The sequence below is a fragment of the Nyctereutes procyonoides genome, unplaced genomic scaffold, assembly GCF_905146905.1.
Source record: "Nyctereutes procyonoides isolate TBG_1078 unplaced genomic scaffold, NYPRO_anot_genome, whole genome shotgun sequence".
Taxonomy (NCBI): domain Eukaryota; kingdom Metazoa; phylum Chordata; class Mammalia; order Carnivora; family Canidae; genus Nyctereutes; species Nyctereutes procyonoides.
This window is the reverse complement of record NW_026575052.1, coordinates 26,059,037-26,083,339: the sequence shown is the minus strand read 5'-3', so window position 1 is coordinate 26,083,339 and position 24,303 is coordinate 26,059,037. Positions and strand designations below refer to the sequence as shown.

At 39.6% G+C, this 24,303-nt stretch overlaps 1 protein-coding gene across 1 annotated transcript in view; it reads right to left on the bottom strand.

Annotated features, from left to right (window-relative positions):
• The window catches only part of NUP93 (nucleoporin 93), a 109,552-nt gene that overhangs the window by 75,741 nt on the left and 9,508 nt on the right, over positions 1 to 24,303 (bottom strand). Inside the window, exons 2-3 of the mRNA XM_055332157.1 lie at positions 14,435 to 14,627; positions 2,537 to 2,654 (exon numbers count right to left, since the gene is read on the bottom strand). Of these exons, the coding sequence (XP_055188132.1) occupies positions 2,537 to 2,654; positions 14,435 to 14,613 (297 nt within the window). The 5' untranslated portion in view covers positions 14,614 to 14,627. The remainder of the gene's footprint in view (positions 1 to 2,536; positions 2,655 to 14,434; positions 14,628 to 24,303) is intronic.

Here is a 24,303-nt window from a genome sequence, read left to right as displayed (position 1 = left end):
AAATTTTAAAATGAAAGCATCCTTCCTCTCAAAGTTCAAAGATTTCCCTGTGGTACAGGACCAAAATTCTTAGCAATGCTCATTACAAATTAAGAAACTCTCTTTGCTGTGACTAAGCAGGCACTACTGGGAAACCATCTAATGGGGGTGCTGAAGGAGTGTTCGTGCATTAAACAGAAGGTTAGAAGAGAAGACCATGACTTGATATATTTATAAACCTGTCAATATCTCAAAGCAGAAAATGGAGTACCATATCAGAGGGAATTCATGAAGTACATCACTAAGTGTACTGACGATTCCAAATATGTACAACAAATATGCCAAGGAACATTTAAAAACAGTTGGTTTGGGGATCCCTGGGTGGCTCAGCGGTTTGGCTCCTGCCTTTGGTCCAGGGCATGATCCTGGAGTCCTGGGATTGAGTCCTGTGTCGGGCTCCCAGCATGGAGCCTGCTTCTCCCTCTGCCTGTGTCTCTGCCTCTCTCTCTCTATGTCTATCACGAATGAATAAATAAAATCTTTAATAAATAAATAAATAATAAAAAAATAAAAGCAGTTGGTTTTAAAAATAAACAAGTTCTTCAGGGTTCTTCTTGAACAAGTTCAAGTTCTTCACTAGGTGGTTCAGTCAGTGTCACCTGCAACTCTTGGTTTCAGCTCAGATCATGATCTCATGGGTTGTGTGACTTGAGCCCCCAGTTGGGCTCGGGCAAGAGTCTGCTTGAGATTGTCCCCCTCTGCCCCTACCCCTACACTTGCATGTACACACACCAAATAAATAAATAATTTTTTAAAAAAAATAAAAATAACGGATTTGCTATTTTAAACATTAAAAACAACCAACCTTTCAGCAAGTGCCATTTCTTCCCCACTATTAGGGATACTACCCAAAATACATGATTATTCAAATTTTTTAGCTCTATCCCTTTTGCTCATCTCATCCTTGTTAAAAGTATTGGTTTACAGAGTATCAAGCAGTAAAACAAAAGGAACAACAAAAAAGACAGCTAAAAGTAAACAAAATAAATAAAGTTAAGTATACATGCCATTTTAAGATTTCATGGAAATGAGCAGGCATCCTTAAGGTGACAAGTTAATACAATTTAGTACACAAAATTAAAAAAAAAAAACCTAGAGACTATGGGAACATATCAGTAACAGGAAAAATAATGAGTATTTACTTAAATAAGACAGTTATTTAAGTCTCAATACAAACATAGGGTTTTCAGTTATGTTGAACTGGAATAAATACTATGAGACTATGTAGGACTATGGCCATTAGATGGATAAAAATAGTTCTTGGGAAGACAGCAGAGTTAATTCAAACTGAGCCCAAGTAATAACACAATTAGTAACTATCTGTAAAATGTTGCCTTCTGGGGATCCCTGGGTGGCTCAGCGGTTTAGCTCCTGCCTTTGGCCCAGGGCGCGATCCTGGAGTCCGGGGATCAAGTCCCGCGTCAGGCTCCCAGTGTGGAGCTGCTTCTCTCTCCTCCTGTGTCTCTGCCTCTCTCTCTCTCTCTCTCTCTCTCTCTCTCTCTCTCTCTCTCATAAATAAATAAATCTTTTTTTTTTATTTTTTTTTAAATTTATTTACGATAGTCATACAGAGAGAGAGAGAGGCAGAGACACAGGCAGAGGGAGAAGCAGGCTCCATGCACCGGGAGCCCGATGTGGGACTCGATCCCGGGTCTCCAGGATCGCACCCTGGGCCAAAGGCAGGCGCCAAACCGCTGCGCCACCCAGGGATCCCCCTAAATAAATAAATCTTAAAAAAAAAAAAAAAAAAAGAACGTTGCCTTCTTAGAACCTGTTTCCTTTCATTTCAAAGGTAAATCAACAATTAAAATGGCAGCTCACTGCCCCTTCACTCTAACATGAACACAGCACCCCAATTCCTTAAAACTAAATGAGTCAAAAGTTTTTTCCTTAACAATGTGTGTGTGCGCACACACACAAAGCAGTTTCTGATTAGATTAAAACAGCAATCAATTATGCCAGTGGCATGTTAGGTTAAATGAGACTAGAGTGCTTTATTAGACCATTTCCTGGTGCCACTAATGCGGCCAAATACTTCCTAGAAATCGATGAGTAGGTTTCAGTAAATAGTACTCTAAGTTTTTCCCAGCTCTTTGCCAACCAATACAAGCAAGCTGTAAAAAAGAAATGTGGAAGACGAAGAGTAAAATTATTTGAGATCCAGCAAAGAAAGCAAGACAAACTTAAAACTAATGTCTCTGTGCCTTGGATTAAGCCCAAGGAAGGAAGAAAAATCTGTTCTCATAATTATAATAATCTAAGAAGTGCAGGTTGGAACTGCTTTCCTAAATTCAGCCTCTCAGAGCACTCTGAAAGTAATCTATGTTCCCCACTATACCTCCAAAGCTGAATCACCCATTCTCTTAATATCTCAGGAAGAGAACTAACAAAGAAATCTAGAACTCCTCATCAGCTGGTCAACAAAGGACCAGGAACTTCAGCCTGGTTTGCATACTCAAGGTTACCTGCAGCAGTACTGGCACCTGGTAGCCCTTACCTGGATGTCTGTGTCCTTAACAGGCTCAAGAGGCTCAAAGGTGGTGGCTGCACTCAGACTCTCCAATCGCTGGGAGATGTGGGATATGTCAAGTCCCCGAGAACCGAGGAGAACAGATCTATATGAGGATATAGGGCAAGGAGAAAAAAGCAGGATTAGGACATCTAATATGCTTCATAAAACACCATAGACTATTTTTTTTATTTTTAAACTTCAAAACTTTTTTTTTCCCAAAACTTCCTATGTACTGCCCAGATACTTTTATATGTTTTTTTTTTTAATCTCTCCATAAGATTACACAGAATAACAGACACAAATTGAACCCGGTAATAAGAGTTCTGATCATTCTGAGTTAGAATGAAGAACTTGCTAGAATAAAATGATAATATACCAGTAAAATGATAGGCTAGACTACTCCCCACATTTTACAGTAAAAATCATAAAGTAGATGCTATTCTCAATCTCTGTTTTACAGACGGGGGAAATAAGGTACAAAGAAGTTAACTGACTTATCCAAAGTCACAGAGCCAGGAAATGACAGAGTCAGGTCATCAGGCTCCAGAGCACAAACTCTTAACCACCATATTGTATTCCCAGCTTCTGTAAAGACAGATACAGTGAACCACAACATTTGAGAAGCTTCAGTCCAAACTTTATTAGTTGAAGAAGCTAAAAGTCTAGGACCATGGATGATATGCAAAGGGCAGTCAGACCAAGTCCAAGGCCAATTTTCCATGGCTTCTCTTTAAAAGCCTAACATATCTAGCACGTTTTTAAGTTCCCTTTCTGCTGCCCAGTCCAGTAATACAGGAGCCTGTCACCTAATAAATGCTTTGCAGAGAGATGGGAATAATACAGCTGATAATAATAAAATCACAGTCTCACTAATATCTAGAACACTCCCTGGAAAAAATTTAGGGGAATTAGATGCTTTTGGATTATAATTTAGTATCCAAAAATCCCACTGACAAAATTTACATTCCCTCTGAGTAACTCAGAAGCTAGACCACTGGGCAACATAAGTAACCCTAACACCTATGGCTGTCACACCTAAGATTTCTACTCCTGAACTAACAGACTTATTGGAGAAGAGAAAGGACTTTGTGTTTATTTCTATTCTACTAAGTACTACAGAAATAGATGATGTGCACCCAGAGGGTTCCTCATTATGGATTTTTGTCTCTTTCATGTAGACAGGTCAACTACAATGCATGTCCCTGGGGCTTCTCCTTCAGGCTATCAAGTAAATAAGATAATCTGGCCTCTCTTTTAACAATCCTTAAAGCTAACTTTCTAATATGGTAGTTACATCAGAATCACCTAGGCAACTTTCCTTCCAATGATCCTGAATAGTGCTAGGTGAAGCTGAAGCATGGGTATCAGTGTAACATATTCTTTCCTTTTTTTTTCTTTCCTTTTTTAATAATAGCTTTACTGAGATATAATTCATATACCATACAATTCATCCATTTAAAGTGTACAATTCAGTAGGTTTTAGTATATTTACAGGGTTGTACAACCATCACCACAATCAACTCTAGACATTTTCATCAACCCACAAACAAATCCCTACCCACTAGCGGTCATTTCCCATGTCTCTTTCCAAACTCCTCTCATCCTCTGACAATCATTAATCTCTTTTGTTTCTATAAATTTGCCTATTCTGGACATTTTATATAAATTGATTCATACAATAGTGGGGTTATTTTTATTTTTTAAAAGGTTTTACTTATTCACAAGAGATAGAGAGAGACATAGGGAGAAGGAGGAGAAGCAGGCTCCAGGCAGGGAGCCACCCAGGAGTCCCAATACATGGGTATTTTTGTGACTACCCTTTTTCATTTAGCATAATGCTTGTCAAAATTCATCCATGTTGTAGTATATATCGGTACTTCATTTCTTTTTATAATTGAACAATATTGGATTAAAGGGATACATCACAGTTTATCAGTGTATCTATTCATCAGGTGATAGACATTTGGGTTGTTTCCACTTTGAGATTGAAAAATGCTGCCCTAAACATTCATGTACAAGTTTTTGGGTGAATATAAAGGTGTGTGTGTGTGTGTGTGTGTGTGTGTGTGTATTAGCAGTTACTGATGGTCACTGCTTAGTCATTAATTCCTTAGAAGTTGCAAAATGGTGGTATTTTTTTTTCTAAGATTTATTAGAGTGAAAGAGTACACATGGAGGGGTGGGGATGGGGGAGCTCCAGCAGACTGCCCGCTGAGTATGGAACCCAATCTCAAAACCCAGAGATAACGACCTGAGCCAAAACCAAGAGTCAGATGCTTTTAACCGACTGAGCCACCCAGATGCCCCAGGTATTCTATTTTTATTAGCCAGACTATTCCCTTTCAGAAAAACTCTTCATCCACTATGTGGTTACTCTGAATAATGAGATGGTTCTCCAGCATCCTCAAAGTGATGGATGAGTTTCTTTATCATTATGAATTCATGAATTTAAACATAGTCATAAACATAAAATGAAACATATTAAATACTTATTGATGTGTTTCAATTCATTGCAGGAACTATCCTTATGATACTCAAATCTTCTCCTTCAGCTAGTAGAAACCTTTTTTTTTTATTTTTTTTATTTATTTATTTACGATAGTCATACAGAGAGGGGGGGGGGGGGCAGAGACACAGGCAGAGGGAGAAGCAGGCTCCATGCACCGGGAGCCTGATGTGGGATTCGATCCCGGGTCTCCAGGATCACGCCCTGGGCCAAAGGCAGGCGCCAAACCGCTGCGCCACCCAGGGATCCCTAGTAGAAACCTTTTGAGGACGGTTTCTGAGTTCTTTTGAGGACGGTTTCTGAGTTCTTTTGACATGACTCAAGTAGACCTTCATAACTTCTCTATCTGGTATGACAAGATGTTTCATTTTCATCTTATACAGACTTGGGAGTCAGTCAACTCTCCAAAGAGCCCCCTTGTTTTATTAAGAGATGGATTTTACAAGTGGCTATCTGAGCTCTAGGCCTGTTCACTGCTACACTGTTTCTAGGCTTTTTCTTTAAGTAGAGCTAGAAATGAAGTTTTTACTTTTGTTTCAGTTTTAAGATAAATTACATGGTGAGTTTATACTAATACTTCAATTCAAATTTAAAACACAAAGTTTTGGGTTAACCTCATAAATTTTTCTATCCGAATCTCCTTTTTCCCACACCAAAAGTCCTAGTCCTCACATAACCACCATAACTATTTATTTGCTCTATCCTACACTATACACACAAAAGTCTTAAAACAGCTGTAACAACACCTCCAACTGCTGACTGATGACAGATTAAGAATCACTTGGAACTGTTCCTCTCTGTGTGGTATGTCACCTACTAGATTAAGCATTTATTTTCCTTTTTAAAGAACTTTTTTGCTATTAATTTTGTTTTATAATGATGTATTTGTACAACTCCAAAGTCAATTTTATTTTTTAAAACATTCCCATCTTATTCACCTTATTTAAGGTTACTTAAACCTTTTGTTTACCTTCTGTATTAATCATGTCTTTTTAGGGAAGGAGGGAAGAAAAGCAAGGAGGAAGACCTATTATGAGTGAGCTCTTAGGAATGGTGCTAGGATGGGGAAAAGTCCAGAGTACCAGTGCAGAGTAGGGGTAGATTGGCACAGTTTATCAGGAAGGAGAAACCGTAAAATTAAAACAAAAACAAAAACAGAAACACCTGAAAAAATAAAACTCTAAAAGCAAGAATTTAGAATGGAAACTAGGGTAGCCCAGGTGGCTCAGAGGTTTAGTGCCACCTTTGGCCCAGGGTGTGATCCTGGAGACCTGGGATCCAGTCCCATGTCAGGTTCCCAGCATTGAGCCTGCTTCTCCCTCTGCCTGTGTCTCTGTCTCTCTCTCTCTGTGCCTCTCATGAATAAATAAAATCTTAAAAAAAAATAGAATGGAAACTAATGGACAAAAGGTAGAACCTCGGGCACCTGGCTGATTCAGTCAGTTAAGCATCTGCCTTCGGCTCAGGTCATGATCCCAGGGTCCTGAGATGGAATCCGGCATCAGGCTCCCTGTTCAGCAAGGAGTCTGCTTCTCCCTCTCCTCTGCCCCTCCCCAACTCATGCATGCACACAGGTGCACACACACGCACATGCTCTCTCGCAAAAATACATAAAATCTTTAAAAAATAAATTTTAAAAAAGGGGTAGAACTGCCTTGTGTACATACAATACCTCGTTTTATATATTTGTCCACAGACTCATGTAAATATTTTGCATCAATTTAAAATATTAATTTTAAAACTCACAACTCTTAACACCCAAGACTTAGATTTCATGAACCTCTAAATCTGAATTCAAATACACCTTGAAAATAATTATTAAAGCAATTGCATTGTGAGCAGTGACTGAACTATTTTATATTAACGAAATTAAAAATTTTAGTTGTAATTATGGTGCTGTGTTTTTATTTTTGGAGTCATTACTTAGAGATATATTTGATGTCTAAAATCTGTTTCTAAATCCGAGTGGGATTACAGATGAAACAAATTGGGTGATGAGCAATGGAGTTTCATTAAACTTTTGTCTCTTTTTCTGTATGTAAAACACTTTTAGTAATGAAATTATTTAAGGAAAAACAAGTCACATGAATCTACTTACTAGAAATAACTACAAAATTAATAGTACTTATAGGGAAGAGGAACCTACTATGTGAGAGTACACAAAGCCAGATTGTGGGAAATTCTATAAGGACAAATGAGTTCAGTCCTTCATTACAAAATAGCTCCAAGGGAAAAGACGAAGTGAGCACTTACTGAATAAAAGAAATTTTAAAAGATTTATCAAGGATTCACAATACACAGGGGATATTTGGATTTTGAGTCAAGCAAATTGATAAACATGTAAGATATTTGAACAGACTAAAAATTTGATATTAAAGTATTATATTTACTTATTTTAGATACAGAACTATAGTTATGTTTAAAAGTAAAGGAATCTTTAAAAAAAGGGGGGGGGGGCAGCCCTGGTGGCTCAGCGGTTTGGCGCCACCTTCCGCCTGGGGCCTGATCCTGGAGACCCGGGATCAAGTCCCGTGTCGGACTTCCTGCGTGGAGCCTGCTTCTCCCTCTGCCTGTGTCTCTGCCTCTCTCTCTCTTATGGGTGAATAAATGAAATCTTTAAAAAAAAAAAAAAAAGGTGGGGGGCAGCCCCGGTGGTGCAGCGGTTTAGCACCGCCTGCAGCCCGGGGTATGATCCTGGAGACCCAGATCGAGTCCCACAGCGGGCTCCCTGCATGGAGCCCGCTTCTCCCTCTGCCTGTGTCTCCGCCTCTCTCTCTCTCTCTCTCTATGAATAAATAAATAAAATCTTAAAAAAAAAAAAAAGTAAAGGAATTAGGGACACCTGCGTGGCTCAGCGGTTGAGCATCTGCCTTTGGCTCAGGGCGTGATCCTGGGGTCCTGGGATAGAGTCTGCATCAGGCTCCCCATGGGAGTCTGCTTCTCCCTCTACCTATTTCTCCACTTCTCTGTCTCTCCCATGAATAAGTAAAAACCTTAAAAAAAAAAAAAAAGTAAAGGAATTAGTTTCTAGAGATTCACTTGGCAGTATCTGTGGGTAAAATCGTGTACTAGCTGGGATTTGCTTAAAAATTATTAGGTGGGGGATATAAAACAAAAAGGAAAAACTGTCCCTGAATGGTAACTGAAATGAATGCTCAGATTCAAAATCTAGCCATCTCATGGAACGTGAGTTACAGGCACTAAAAACTCGTGAGTTCAAGAGAAGTAAAACAATATTCTGAAGAAAAGTTAAGCCACAAAATTGGCTTGTTTTTGGAAAGAGTATCTCCACAGAACTGAGGTATCTTGACTGCTTCATAAGCATTTATTTCACTTCTTAAAAATCTCCTCAAAATATATACTTGGTAATCTAAAAAAAAAAATCATGCCTTTTTATTTTCTGTATCTGATGCTTTGACAACTATAGCCTTGCTGACATTGGCCTCTCCAAATTAGCTCACTTTGCAAGGCAGCCCTTCCAGTGAGCACAAATTTCAAATGCAAACTAATGAGTCCAAAGCCCATACCCCAACTTGAGTGGGCCACTTACCACCCCACAGCTAGGTAAAGACAACTAGAGACAGCTCCTATAAGATGTTGAGGTTATTCAAACTAGGCAATCCTAAATTTGTTGACCCAGCCCTGCCTTGCTTTCCCATGGAAACCAGAATACAGGCTCCTACCCACATTTTCCCCTTGCTCTCACAGCATCTTGACTGACCCCATGCTGACCTATGACGTGCCCTGCCTCATTTCTAGGCAACTGTAAACAGAAACTCCCTCCTTCATGACAGTCATTTTCTTGTCTGCATGTCTTACCATACCTGGTTCAAGCAAAATCCAGGTACTTTTAAAACACTTTCCTTTTTTTTTTTCCAGTGGATATGTATATACATTTCCATCACCTGATTTTTTTAAACTGCTTTATTAAAAATAATTTAAAAATAAAACCACTTTATCGAGATACAATGTACATATCATATCCATTTAACTGACTTAGTGGATTTTAGTATATTCAGAGCTGTGCAACCATCCACTACAACTGATTTTTAGAATTTTCTTCACCCCACAAAGAAACCCCCAACCCATCAGCAATCACTCTCCATGACCCTCAATCCACCCAACCGCCCACAAGAACACTAATCTACTTTCTATCTCTATCAATCTGCTTATTTAAGACATTGCATATAAATGGAGTTCTACAATACATCGTCTTTTGTGACTGGCTTCTTTCACTTAGCATAACGTTTTCAAAGTTCATCCATGCAGGAGCCATGTATTAAACGCTCATTCTTTTTATTGCAAAGTAGTATTCCATTTTATGGATATACCACATTTTATTTATCAATTCATCAGCTGACAGACATTTGGGTTGTTTCCACTTTTTGACTATTATGAATAATCCTATAAACAGCCATGTATAAGTCTTTATATGGATAACTGTTTTCATCTCTCTTGGGTATACCCCTAGAGGTGGAATTGCTGAGTCATATGGTCACGCTGTTTAACTTGTAAGGAACCGCTCGCCTGTTTCCCAAAGTGGCTGCAATACTTTACATCCCACCAACAGTATATGAATCTCCATTTTTTCTACATCCTCAATACAGGGCTGAGGGTCTTTTGATTATAGCCATTCTAGCGTGTTAATGAAGTGATATGTCATGGGGGTTTGTGTTTGTGTTTCCCTGATGGCTGGTGATGTTGAATGTCTTGTCATTTGCTTGTTAACCATGTGTACATCATCTTTGGAGAAACAGCTATTTACATCTTTTCATTTTTAAAACAAATAAATCCCTTATCAGATAAATAATTTGCAAATATTTTCTCCCATTCTGTGGGCTATTTTCTCACTTTAATAGTGTCCTTAAATGTACAAAAGTTTTTTTAATTTTGATGAAGTTCAATTTATCTATTTTTTATTCTGTCACTTGTGCTTTCAGTTTCATGTCTAGCAAGGTTCTGCCTAACTTAAGGTCAGAAAGATTTATACCTGTTTTCTTCTAAGAGTTTTAAAGTTTTGGCTCTTACATTCAAGTCCGTTACATTTAGAATTAAGGTGTACAACTTCATTCTTTTGCATATAGATATCCAGTTGCCCCAGTATCATTTGTTGAAAAAACACTAAATGCTCTTGGCATTTGCTGAAAATCAGCTGATGACAGACATATGGATTTATTTCTGGACTCATAATTCTACTCGATTATCTATTCTTATGCCAGTAGCACACAGTCTCGATTATGGTAGCTTTGTTTAAAGTTATGAAATTAGAAGTGTGAGCCTTCCAACTTTCTTCTGCCTTTTAAAGATTGTTTTGGCAACTCTAGGTGTCTTTTTATTTCCATATGGATTTTAAGATCAACTTGTCAATTTCTGCAAAAAAGCCAGCTGGAATTTTGATAAGGATTCCACTGAATCTGCAGATCAATATGGGCAGTATTAATATCTTAATAAAATTAAGTCTTCTGAATTGTGAACATTGACTGTCTTTTACTTGTTTTCTTAAATAAGAGAACTGTACACTTTTTTTCCACCTTGTATGTTTTTACTTTACTACACAATATGTCCTGGAGTCATTCTACAGTAGTGTACGTTCTCATTATCTAGTGTTACTGAGAAGTATTCCACTGCCAAGATGTACCACACCTATCCTACTAATCCCCTACTGATGGATGTTTGAGTTGTTTTTAATTTTTGCTATTGAAGTAATGCCACAATGGATATCGTTATGCACATCTCTTTCATACTTTTGCCAGTGTGTCTTTGGAATAGATCCTTAGAAGGATTGCTGGGTAAAGGATAAATTCACTAGATATTGCCAAATTCTGTCCCACAGGTGCCTTATCTGCACCAGTGATATGTGAGAATGCACCCAGCACCCAGGCAATTTTAAGGTGTACCAGAGCTGAGAGCCTTGAAATTAAAAAACTAGCTATTATAGTAATCAGAAGAGTGAAGTCATCCGAGTGGGTGGTGCCTGCAGGAATTGTCCAGTGCATAGACAGATTTGATGGGGAAAAGTGGACATAGAACTGAGGGAAAACAATAGAGAATCCAGGGTAAGGGATGGCTTTACAAATAAAGTCTATATCAGAAATTTCCAGCTTTTTAAGAGAAGAGAAATCCAAAAGCTCCCTGATTTCTACCTGCCCCAATTTCCATAAACCAGGCAGCTTCTCCTGAGCAAAAAGCCAGAAAGGCTGGAGTCAAACACTACTCTCAGGAGAAGAGGAAGACAAAAGGTGTCCTCAGTACACATGGGGAGCAGAAACAAAGTCAGGAGGTCTGAGTTCAAGTCTCATCTGTCTCTTACTGCCTGAAAATTTTAAATGCATCAGTTTCCTAAGCTTAATTTTCTTCCTCTGGTTGTTTTTTTTTTTTTCCTCGCTCACCTCTCAAGGCTTATGAAGACCAGTCAGGAGAACACCTGTGACAATTCTTTGGGAATTAAAAAGTGCCATAAAAATAGGAGAGTCTTAACTGAGCAACTTGGATTTGAATCTGGCACGGCCATTTGCTATCTGATGTTTCTCAATTATAAAACAGAGATAATAACACTTATTTCATAAGGTTATTTTAAGAAGATATTATATAATGCAATATAAAGTGTTTGGCACAGTGCCTGACAAACAGCAAGTGCTCAAAAGGTTGCTCAGTAGTATTGCTACAAGTAAAGTTATAATTTACTGTAAAACTTTGGGCAAATTAATGTTTGTATATGCTTTGCATGAATATGGAGAAAAGTGTGAAAGAAGAAACAGATCAATAACCCTGGTTACCTTGGGGGATAAAGTTAAGGAGAGTGATTGCTGGCTTTTTCTTTGTACAACTCTTAAGTTGTTTGGCTTCTGAACCTGACTGGAAAAATCCAATGGGGCATCTGTGATGGGAAAAGAGGGGGGATGCAATTGAAAATGGGTACCCAGGGAGGGCTTCATGGCTACTGATGATACTCTATGTCTTCACTGTGCAATGTGCAATTCATTTTATTATTATTTACACCAGGAGTCAGCAAACTTACCCTGTAAAAGGCAGACAGTAAATATTTCAGGCTCTGCAGGCCATACGGTCTCTGTCATAACTATTCAACTCTGCTATTGTAGCACAAAAGCAGCACAGACAATACATAAATAAGTGTGGCCATGTTCCAATAAGACTTTAACAGGCAGCGGGCTGGATCTGGCTCATGGATCATAGGCTGACAACCCCTGATTTACACCTTTATATATGTTATGCATATCCCTCTTTATGTGTGAAGAAATTTAACAGTTTAAAAATATCAAACACACATGCAAAAAAGCCTTCAAATCTGTTCTCTAAAATGAAAAATCCAACAAAGTATATTTAAACAAATGAATTCAGCACAGAACAATTCAATCTTAAATCTACAATCTAATCTTAACTAAAATCTTAAGGACACATTTTCTTCCAAAATTTATTTCATGCAAGAAAATTTTTCCTACTCAGTTCTCTTCTCTGCCTTCACCCTGTACTAAAATATTCACATCACATTTTAATGTCTGCCTATCAAGGTGGAAAAATACAGTCATTAGTCCTTTGGTTTTTTTTAAGCACCTGCCCCACCCCATACCCATTCTTTCAATGTTCAACTTCCTCCTCCCTAAAATAATGAATTTAAGGTAGAAAGAGATGAAGAAGAATGGAAATTTACAAGAAAGAGAGCATGACTGATAATTGTTACCAAGAAAACAGTTTCCCTTTTTGCTCTTAATAGGCTGTAAAGCTGATGCAATTAAATTATAACTATAGCAACTCAGCTGGCATCTCGGTCCTTTTGCTCCTGCAGCATCCTTGCACACAAGCGCAGAGCCCGCATGCTCAAGACTGAGGGTAACTGCAGGCAATCCGCAGCAACAGTAAGGAGCCTGCAGGGAGGACAAGTAAGCAGATATGGCCAAAGGCTGGCGGGTGTGTTGGGGAACGATGTACTGGAGCAACTAGCTGGATTAAAAAAAAAAAAAAAAAAAGTCCCTGCTGGGGTTCCCCTGATTTGCCTTTATCAATACCAATGGAACCAAAACTAACTGGTATTTTAAAAATAAAACTCTGGGAAGGCCTACAGAAGAATTCCTACAACATCTTTACTAATTCAGCAGAGCAGCCAGAGCACTGAGCTTTCAAGATCAGCTGGGAAAAGAATGTAGCCCTTATACTTACTCCTGTGACATTTATTACAAACCCAAAATAACATCCCCGTGGAAACATCAGCACTTAGGTCTTTCTCAAGTTCAAGGAATGAAGACTGAGCAGACGACTGACAATTTCCCACATCTCCCACACAGAATCTCAGTGATTTTCCAGACTCACCGAGGTCACGAGTACCGGCACCCCTCCATCCTCCCACAGCCCTTCCTTTGGGGCTAGAAGAGCATGTGCTCTCTGGAGTCAGCCTCCCGAGGTTGGAGTCCTGGTTCAACACTCACTGGCTGTGCAATCTGACAGTTACTCTGCCCTCTCTGAGCCTTAGCTGCTCAACTATACGGGGACATAGTCCTAATATTCATTGTAAGGACTAAGCAAACTCTGAAGTCTAGCCAAGTTTCTGACACACAGTAAATCACATTTCTCATGGAAAGCAGCAAGGGTTTTTTTTTTTTTCTGTCTCCCCAAATTACAAGCTCCTTGAGGGCAGACACCATGTCTATATATCATGGTTGTAGCCCCAGAGACAGCCCAGGACTGGGGTTCCCAACACATGACTGTGGAATCCACAGCCCACTGGATGCTGTGTGTCAGCAGATGCCACTGGCTGGACAGACAGACAGTACTTTTCTTCAGCTGCAGTCTCTTGGGCTGCCTACTCTCCCATTCTATGGTCACCTGGCAGGCACTATGTGTCCAGGGCATTGTAGCAGCAGCTGTTGGGGTCACTAACAATGACCAGATAGAACCACCCCTCGCTTGGCAGTGGATGATGAAAACATCACTGGCTGCTCGTCAATTTCTTCCACGTGCACTTAAAAAGAGTGCTCATTTCTGAATGTTCCCTGACTTTGACTGTCATACTTATTTGGGTAACCACACTTAATAATATAGTTTTGGGAGCCATTTATGACCTAATGATCAGCAAACCCAATCAGGAACTACCGTAACGAGTTTCTGTGTGATAAAGCTCTTCACTCTTTCCCATCCTGATCATCTCTGCTGGTGATATGAGCTCACAGCTTGGTCAGGCAAAGGCCGTAAAACCTGAGGGCAGGGAGACAGAACAAGGCTGCTGACCCGTTTACAAAACCTGAGTTCCCAAGAATTAGGCTGTGTCTGTTATTCACAGACTGTATCCTAATTCAAGGGAGGAAAGAATCGGATCCTGCCCCTGAACCATGCAGTAGCAGCACTGCCTCCCCACCAATACTCACGCCTTGACATCTGCTGTCTCCTGGGACGTGCGTGTGAGGGTACGGGAACGCAGGCGCTCACCCGCCTGCTGGATCTCCTGTAGGTTCCGTTCCACATGGGGAAGCTCTGAGATGCCCTCAGTCTCAGCAGCAAGCTGTTCAGCTTGCTGAAGGAGCTCACCAAACCCCTCAGTATCCATTGGAGTTGCAAATCCTAGATGGGGGAGGAAAAGGAGAGACCTAAATCAAGGGGAGGACAGGCTTCAAATGCTGCCCGAGTCTGTTACAAACTAAACGGAACACAAGGACTTTTTGTAAACAGACAAGGAGACAGCTCATCAACAAGCAGGATTTGTTCCTGAACAGAGCCCAAGAACAGGCCTGACAGAGAAAATGAGTCAGACTGTGAAGAAATAGATCATTTCTGTGCATATTGACAACCCCAAGATTGATTCCTGCCACCAGACCAAATGCAAAGATACTAAGCTACAGAACAGAATTCCTGCCTCCTTCCACACACACTCAAAGCTGACAAGGAAATGGAAACGACAGTGGCAATCTCTGGGAGATTAAAAGAAACACCACCCTGCACCTCCTATTCCTCTACCTGTCTTAGAAAAATCCCACCATCCCATATAGGTTGGGGGCAATTTATAAGGTCCTAATCTCATATGATTCTCAACAACTCTATGAGGCTCCAGAGTGGATAGGAGAAGCAACTTCAATCCACAGAGCTGTTAGGCACCCAGGGTACTCTGGTGGCATTGTGGCTGGATGGACAAAAGAACACAGGTCTCCTGACTAACCCCGTGTTATTCTCACATATTTGCTCCTTCACTAACAAAAGACAGTCTTTTAAAAGTCATGTTTCCATTCACACATTCTTTAGCTTACAAGGTTACTCAGAGCAGATATCTATATCTGCTGGTTACAGATGACATTCAGAATATTAGACTTAACTGTTACTATACCTACTACTTTTAGAAATGCCATTGCTGGGGCACCTGGGTGGCTAAGTGTCTGACTCTTGATTTTGGATCACATCATGATCACAGGGTCATGAGATTGAGGCCCTCATCTGCCCTGGAGCCTGCTCTCTCCCTCTCCTGCTGCCCTTCCCTCACCCTTTCTCTAAAAAAAAAAAAAGAAAGAAAAACAAAAAGAAATACCATTGCTACTAATAATTATACTAATATAAATAGCAGCTGGCTTCTAGACCATAAATATTAACAAGACCACCTGTTTCTCCAACAGTTGACAGAGCAAAGTCATATGAACAGTATTGCTATTTAAAAGATATTACACATTTATGAATCTTACATATACTGTACCATCCTTGTATAAAATTCTTGACCAACAGAATGTTTTTAACTCTACCACTATTTAAAACAGAACATAAACATTATCACCATCAATTTTTTTTAAAAAAAAATTTACATTGTTAAAAGGTTAACAAAATTATTACTTATTGAAAAAATAAGGGCAACCCCGGTGGCTAAGCGGTTTAGCACCGCCTACAGCCCAGGGCGTGATCCTGGAGACCCGGGATGGAGTCCCACATCAGGCTTCCTGCATGGAGCCTGCTTCTTACTCTGCCTGTGTCTCTGCCTCTCTCTCTCTCCTCTCTGTGTATTCTCATGAATAAATAAATAAATAAATAAATAAAATCTAAAAAAAAAAAAAAAAAAGAAAGAAAGAAAAAAAAATTCCTTAAATAGTAGCTCTTGTTAATCATACTTTTCTTCTTTGTTTTAAACCCATGCCTTCCCACTGCACCTTTGAAATACCACTGGTCTAATATGGTAGTTACGATGGTGATGCAATATATATCTCAGCTACAAAGCACAAGTTAATGTTAAAAGGGCATGGTTATCACCATAAATTCAGAGCAGGAGAATGAGGACTTTTTAAAATGGACATTAAAAGACATTAACTTTAAATAAATAAATAAATAAATAAATAAATAAATAAATAAATAAATAAATAAACAAACAAACAAAATGACATTGACTTTAAAGGTAAAGGCACCAGGTTAAAACAAAAATAGTTCAGCTGGGGTAAACACAAAAACACTTTGGTATTCTTTAATCTTTAGAGACAAAAAGTCATATACACACTAACTTTTTTCCTAAAATTTCTAGATAATCATTGTTTTGACCCAGTAGAATGAGGCTGTAACTGGCCATTTCTACCTGTGGGAATATCAGGATGGCAGGACAAGGAATGAGTATTCTCTTGGACAGAAGAAGAAAGAAATGAGTATTTTTAAACAACACGGCTCCTGTCTGATAGAGAAATGTTTTTCCTCAGAAACCAACAGGGCCAGTAACATTCTACTAACAGAAACATGGTCACTCACCAGAAAAAGGAAAGAAAAGTAATATACTACCTCTTCCCCCCCACCCCTTTTAACTCTAAGATAAAAATAATGAACAGAGCTAAGGAGTAGAAAATACTTTCTTTCATAAGGTAAATTTTAGGCCTCCTTGAATAAAGGACTAAATAAAACAAACTTTTCTAAGTTTAAAAAAGAAGGAAAAAACAAAAAATACATCTACCATTTCATATCCATGCCAGACAAATTCAGACAAAAGAAATGCTCAACTTCTCAAATGACCTGCCCCCACAAAGACTTAGAGTAATGAATTTGAATATAAATAATAAATATAAAATAAAAATCACGATTTACTTTAATAGGGTCCAATAAATAAGATTTTTTTTAAGTTAACAGAATTATTTGACTTCGGTAAAATAAAAGCTGAATCTCTAAACACCATCTTAAAGTTAACATGCCCAAAACTGAACTCTATTGTCAACAAAACCCATTCCTCAGTCTTCTCAGTGTGGAGCCACCACTACTCAGCTGCTTGGGATAAAATCCTTGAAAGCCTTCACAACTAATCCAGGACCAACAGAGCCTTTCAAATCTACCCGCAAAATGCACCCAGAATCTACCCACTCAAGTCACTACCCTGGGCCTCCCTGCTTCAGCTCTTGCCTCCTACGTTCCACGTGATCCTTTCAAAGAACCCTTCCTCTGCCTAAACCTCTTGTACAGAGCAAAGCCCTACAGAAGCAGCCTCACCTCCTCTTACCTCCCAGACTTGGACTCATTTCCAGCCCTGCCTCCTTTCCCTTTCCTGGGCTCCAGTCACCCTGGAGCCTCCATGTTAGCCCCCCAATGACTCAGGCACATTTCTGCTCTAGCGCCTTTGTACTCCTTGTTTCCTCTATCTGGAACACTCCTCTCCCAGATAAGCTCCTGACTGATTTCTCTGTTTGAGCTGAACTGTCATCTTGCCTTTGATTCTCACCTAGAACAAAATATTTAAGAGTGCAACCTACAACCACCCCCAGCACTCCCTCATCTCCCTTACTGTAACCCATGCCAGAATGTAAGCGGCACAAGGACAGGGATTTTGTGTGTTTTATTCACTGATATATCCCAAGCTTCTAGAACAGCACCTGGCACATAGTAGGTGCTCATTTGTTGAATGAATAGGAATTTTATTCTTCCATTTGTGGAGAGTCTGTTCTTCCTGCACTCTCCTGCCAAATTAGCACCCACTGGCAAGCAAAGACCAGAGCAAAAACATTCCCTTCCGACTACCAACTGATACTTAACATTTCTGAGGCTGCACAGCATAAGGCAGTGACAGTATAAATGGCATGAATTCAGATCACACTTGGTCCAGACTAGTACTTTCCCTCTGAATATCCAGACAAAAACCAGTGGTATTTTAGAAGAGAAAAAAAAAAAAGGCCTAGTTTTCAGGTGAACAGAATTTCAAATCAAAAGAATAAATAAGTATATGTATAGAAAGAATTTCATTATACAACTTCAGAGTACAAAATAAGTTTGTTCCATGTCTGTCTGAGAGAAAGCTATATACTTAATACAATACTTGGGGAAAACTGGATCTGTCCTGCATTATAACTCATCCACTGGAAATTAATTTATAAAAAAATTACTGAAGTTTCATGATGAGGTCATCATCCCATTTCATTAAAAATTTTAAATTTATAATTAATTTCATAAAAGGACAATTTTTACCGCCTCTACAAAATAAACATCAATTTAACCACAATTAAACCAACAAAGTTATCAGTTTTGACCCCAGATACTGAAAATTCATCATGAAAATAACCTCACTAGCTTTGTGCAAGAGAGAACTGGGGTGGCAGTGAGGGGGTTTAAGTCCAAACTTTGTTGGAAAATCTGGCCAGGACACAAGACAGAGACTGGATGCCAGGTGTACCCCTTGGTGAGCTATGGAGGAGGAAGCCAGGAAGAAACCACATGAAGGACCCAGAGAAGTGGAATGTGGAACAGCCAATGCAACAAGATTGGGGCTGGATGGAAAGAGGACAGCACTAGGGCTCTGCCATCAATGACTGAGCCTGACGGTAAGAGGGCTTTGGAAACACTGAGAGGTGCTTCAGAGAGCATCACAGGGTACCAAGGCCCTGGGCATCAAACCTCTCCCATGTCACTTAGCAGAAGTCCCACTGAGCCTCCACAGACCTCCTCAAACACCGGCAACCAAAAGCTTTAAAATGAAAGATAAAGGTTATCACACTGCTGTTAGAAAACAAGACTGGCAACTGGAGGGAGGAAGGGGCAGACACTGTGACAGAAGGGAGAGTTCTGAGAAGCTGGTAATTTTCTGGTTTTTTGTTTTGTTTTGTTTTGTTTGGGGGGGGGTTAGCTCAGTGCTGCTTAACAGTGTGTTCACTTTGAGAAAATTCACTGAGCTGGACTCATGATTTATGCACTTTTCTGTGTACCATACTTCAATAAAAAAGTTACTCCCAAAATGAAAAATAATAACCCATGGCTTTTCAGAAGCTCCAGTAGGACACCTCACGATGTTAGATATAAGGAATGCTTAGTGCAAAGTTCCTGTGATCCAGACCTCTTCACCGTACATAGAGGATGCTGAGAAAATTAACCAGAGAAAAAATTAAAGCCCACAGCTTTAGAGAGACAGCTTCTACCTACAGCTAAAATCAAGGGCTGAACAGACTTCCCATTTCCTCAAATTAGTCAGCACTCAACTGTCATTCTGTGTCCAAAAACTGCCCCTTCTAGGCACACAGAGAGGGTGAAAAAAAGATGTCCAAATGCATATAGGATGAAATGAACAAGATAAAAAGGCAGAGCAAAAATACAAATAATTTCAGTTCACTTACTACTAATATGTGTCTTAATTATAAAAAATATGGTGATTTTCATTCTCAATATAACCATGTTAAATATTTGATCAAGCCAGAAAAGAGTAGTGTAGTATAATAAAAAATTTATCTGGTCTTTGTCCCAGTTCCTGACACAAAGCTCCTACACTCCTTGGAATATCCTTGAAGTTGCAAGTCTTTTGTAACTTACAAGGAGCCCCTCTAGGAGCACATCTGAGCTTAAGTTAAGGAGGTAACTTGGAGTGGGATGGGAGCCTGGATAGCCTCAGGATGGGGCCAGTCACTAGAAAGACCAAATGATCAGAGGGTTAGAGCTCAGCCCCAGCCACCAACCTCTGGGAAGGAGAAAGGGGACTACAGATCAAGGTCTACAAAACTCTTCAACCACTAGATATGATGAGCTTCTAGGTTGGTGACCACATGCTGGAAAGTGGCACACTCCAGATCCACAGGGACAGAAGCTCCTGTGCTCAGGGTCGTTCCAGACCCCACGCTATGTATCTATCAGAATGCTCATCTGTATTCTTTATAATAAACTGGTAAACATAAGTAAATGTTTCTCTAAGCTCTGTGAGCTTCTCTAGCAAATTAATGGAACCCGAAAAGAGAGTTGTGGGAACCTCCGATCTACAGCCAGTAGGTCAGAAGCACAGGTGACAACTTGGCCTTGCGACTGCCTTCTCAAAGGGGGTGGGGTGGGGGGTGTGCAGAGTCTTGTGGGACTGAACCCTTAGTCAGGGAGATCTGATGCTAATCTCCAGGTACACAGTGTCAGAAGTGAGTTAAACTGTAATAGCCAGCTGGTGTAGAGAATCTGAGAATTGCCTAATGTGTGGAAAACCCACACATTGGGTGTCAAAAGTGAAGCACTGTGGTGGTGAAGTACAGTAATGTGAGAGTGAAGGAAACACACCAGGAGTATCTTTCCCTTGCAAATGGGTAATTAAATATTCAAACTGTTCAACACTTCTAGACCATTTTACATCAGTATTCTCAGAGTGGCCCCTTCAGGACTTTGCAGATGGTCTGATTCTTAGTTTCTTACAGCATTCATGCTTATTGTATTAAAATGTCTACACATCTGTTTTCTGGTATTAATTATTAGTTCATTAGTGTCTTTTCTTCTAAAGCACCAGCCACAAGTAGAACACATCTTCCCACTTTCCCAGGGCTTTGTGGGCTCCCGAGCTGCGGAACCACTAAGGGCTTTAAAGACCACTGGGTCATCTCAGAAATGCCTGTCACGCACTAGTTCCTTTGACATAAGCCCATGTGACTTCCAGGATATACTTATAAAAATTATCACCTTCAGTGACTCAAAGCTGACAGAAAACAAAGGACCGTATGAAAGAGCCTCACAGCCATCTTTCCTAAACCTGTCTACCAAACTCTTTTCCAGCTTCTAGTCTTTGAGTCTGGCATCCTAGGGCAAGGATCAGCAAGCTGGACAGCAAATTATTTTACGCTTTTTGGGGTGGTTCTCTGTTGCAACTGTACAATGCGCTTGAAACTGGATAATATGTAAACAAATGAACATGGCTGTGCTCCAATACAATTTTAATCATGGCCAAACATGAATTTCATATAACTTTCACTTGCTACAAAATATTCTTCTTTGGATTTTTTCACCAACAATTTAAAGATGTAAAAATCCTTGTTAGCTTCTCAGGCCTACAGGTTATATAGTTCATCAACTCCTAACTTTGCCTAGAATATCTGAGTTAAACTTGGTAAGTAAATCCTGGTTCAGCGCTTATTGGCTATGTGCCCCTGGCAGAGCCACCTACAATAGACGTGAGCAGTGAAAACATTGTTGTAAAGATTAACAGAACAGGCCCATTGTCATTCCCCTTCCCTCTTTACTCTTTAAACTGTTTATTTAGAGACTACATTTGGGGGAAGACATCTGTTTTGTAAATGATGAAATCTATCCAGGAAATATTCTTTTGACCTAATTCACAAAATGCTAGAAGAACTCTCTGCCCTTTCCAAATACAGTGAAACATATCAAACCCATGTGCATTTTTCCTTTTCCTTATCAATACAGTTATCCAAGGAATACAAAGAGGTAGCAAAGAGACAAAAGATAAAGCAAGGACATCTAACTGCCTTCCCTTCAGTTATGAAGGAATCTCTCTCAGTTCACTAACTTCACTGGGGAATTGACACCAACCATTTTCTCTGCAGAATTTCAATACACTCAAGCAATACTTATAAGTAGTCATTATGAAATTCTAATCTTACCACACACCCAAATATTATCTCTTCCAACTATAAAGACCCTGCAATCTAAAAAATGCACTTTTAGCACTGCTATGTTTTTATGGATGCTGTGGGGGGGGGGGTATATACTTCAGAGGAAATAACTAGCGCTAGTTCTACCTTTTTTCTTCAAAATATATAACAATGTTATTCCTTTTACCAATTATTCTTGAAAGTTATAATGTGACAGTAAAACAAGTAACATCTACATATATATATATATATATATATATATATATATATATTTTTTTTTACACAGAATGGGTAAACAAGAGAAGACTGGACTTTGAATCTCCTAGTTTGAATCTACAATGTTCACTTACTAGCTAAAGTGGGTCGATTTACCCCTGGAATAAAATCCAAATCTCTCCTCTTAATTTCCTCATCTATAAAAAGGAGATGATAATCCCGATCTACTTCTAGGAGTTGATGATACACAGAAAGGATTTTATAAAAACTCTACTAATTTATATCATTGTAAACGTTCTTTAAGCTTTGATTCCAAAGTTGCCAATTTGGCAACATTTTGTCATTCAATTATAAACATCTCTGCTTTAAAAAATCTTCTAGTAAATATTGGATACTAAATTATAACTCATTTAAGCACAAATTCATATCATTCAGTAAGAACTTCTGGAAGACAGTTACAATTCTTAAATGTATTTACCTACTATTAAATATTGTGGGGTTTTTTGTTGTTGTTTTTAAGATTTTATTTATTTATTCATGAGAGACAGAGAGGGGCGCCTGGGTGGCTCAGCGGTTGGGCGCCTGCCTTCAGCTCAGGGCATGATCCTGGAGTGCCAGGATCAAGTCCCACGTTGGGCTCCCCATATGGGGCCTGCTTGTGTCTCTCATGAATAAATAAAATCTTTTAAAAAGAGAAAGAGAGAGAGAGAGGCAGAGACATAGGCAGAGGGACTCCATTCCAGGACCCCAAGATCATGCCCTAAGCCAAAGGCAGACACTCAACCACTAAGCCACCCAGGTGCCCCTCAAATACTGTTATTAGAACTCCAAATTTCCACAATGAAAGTGTGATTCAAAAGAAATTTAGCACTGAATTTGGAGTAGAAATCTTGCCCTCAAACCTTATTAATTGGACTTAATGGGATTGAAACACAAGAAAAGTGTGCAGTATTTAACACCAAAAATTAATGAGTAAAGCCTCACTTGAGGTATCAAGAGTTTAATACTGATTCTGCTCTCCTCTAAACTTTTGAAAATGTAAACTATGTTTCAATGACTGGATCATTCCACTTTCTGCTGTATCTGTCAGCTGTCAATTATAACAACAGCCGGGCAGCCCAGGTGGCTCAGCGGTTTAGTGCCACCTTCAGCCCAGGGTGTGATCCTGGAGACCTGGGATCAAGTCCCACATCGGGTTCCCTGCATGGAGCCTGCTTCTCCCTCTACCTGTGTCTCTACCTGTGTGTGTGTGTGTGTGTGTGTGTGTGTGTGTGTGTCATGAATAAATAAATAAAAATCTTTTTTTAAAAAAAAGTAGAACAACCAAAGAGAAAATGACATCTTAACAGATACTGTTTCAGGTGCCTTTAGGATAAGGGGGGAAAAGGATGAAAAAAAATCTGTTTTTGGATAATTCTTTCTAGTCCTATGAGACTAAGTAAAAGAGACTTGGATCTAATCATAATTCAGAAGGTAGACTTCTGGAAAAAAAAAAAAAACTAAAATAAATTATCCTAGACAGAAAAGGAATTAAAGACCTGGATGATTCAGTACTAGTACTGGCCTGCGTGACTCAGTGTTTGCAGTAAGGAAGGCAAAGTATCAGCTTTCGTGATACATAAAATGCCACTTGTATTATTTCCTCTCCAATGAGCAAAGAGGAGCAATCTGGCATCTCAAAGAAATATAAAGTACACACATAGGGACCTTTCTGATAAACTCTCAACTCTCCAGAGGGCTGACCAGTCCTATAGCAGAGTTGAAGTTGGGCCTGGAATGGAAGAAGTGTGCACCATACCCTAGCTTTGCCCCATAGCAGTTTCTGACCCTGGGGCTGGCCCTTCCCCTGACCCTGGCTTAACCAATTGAGCTACCCAGCTGCCTCTTAAGTCAGTCTTTAAATTCATTTCCTGTGTCCTTGAAAGGAGCAGCCTCGGGCACCTAGGTGGCTCAGTTGGTTAAGCACCTGCCTTCAGGTCAGGTCATCATCCCAGCATCCTGGGATCCAGCCCCTCAAAGCTCCCAGCTCCCTGTTCAATGGGAAGCTTGCTTCTCCCTCTGCCACTCCCTCTGCTAGTGCTTTCTCTCTCTGTCAAATAATAAAACCTAAAAAAAGAAAGAAAGAAAGTAGCATTTCAGTGGTGATGGAAATTATCTGTATATAGAACCTTAAGAATGACACTAGCTCCATCTTACAACTGGCATAAGCAGGGAAAGATCACTAAAAGGTCTCTGGCTCTGGC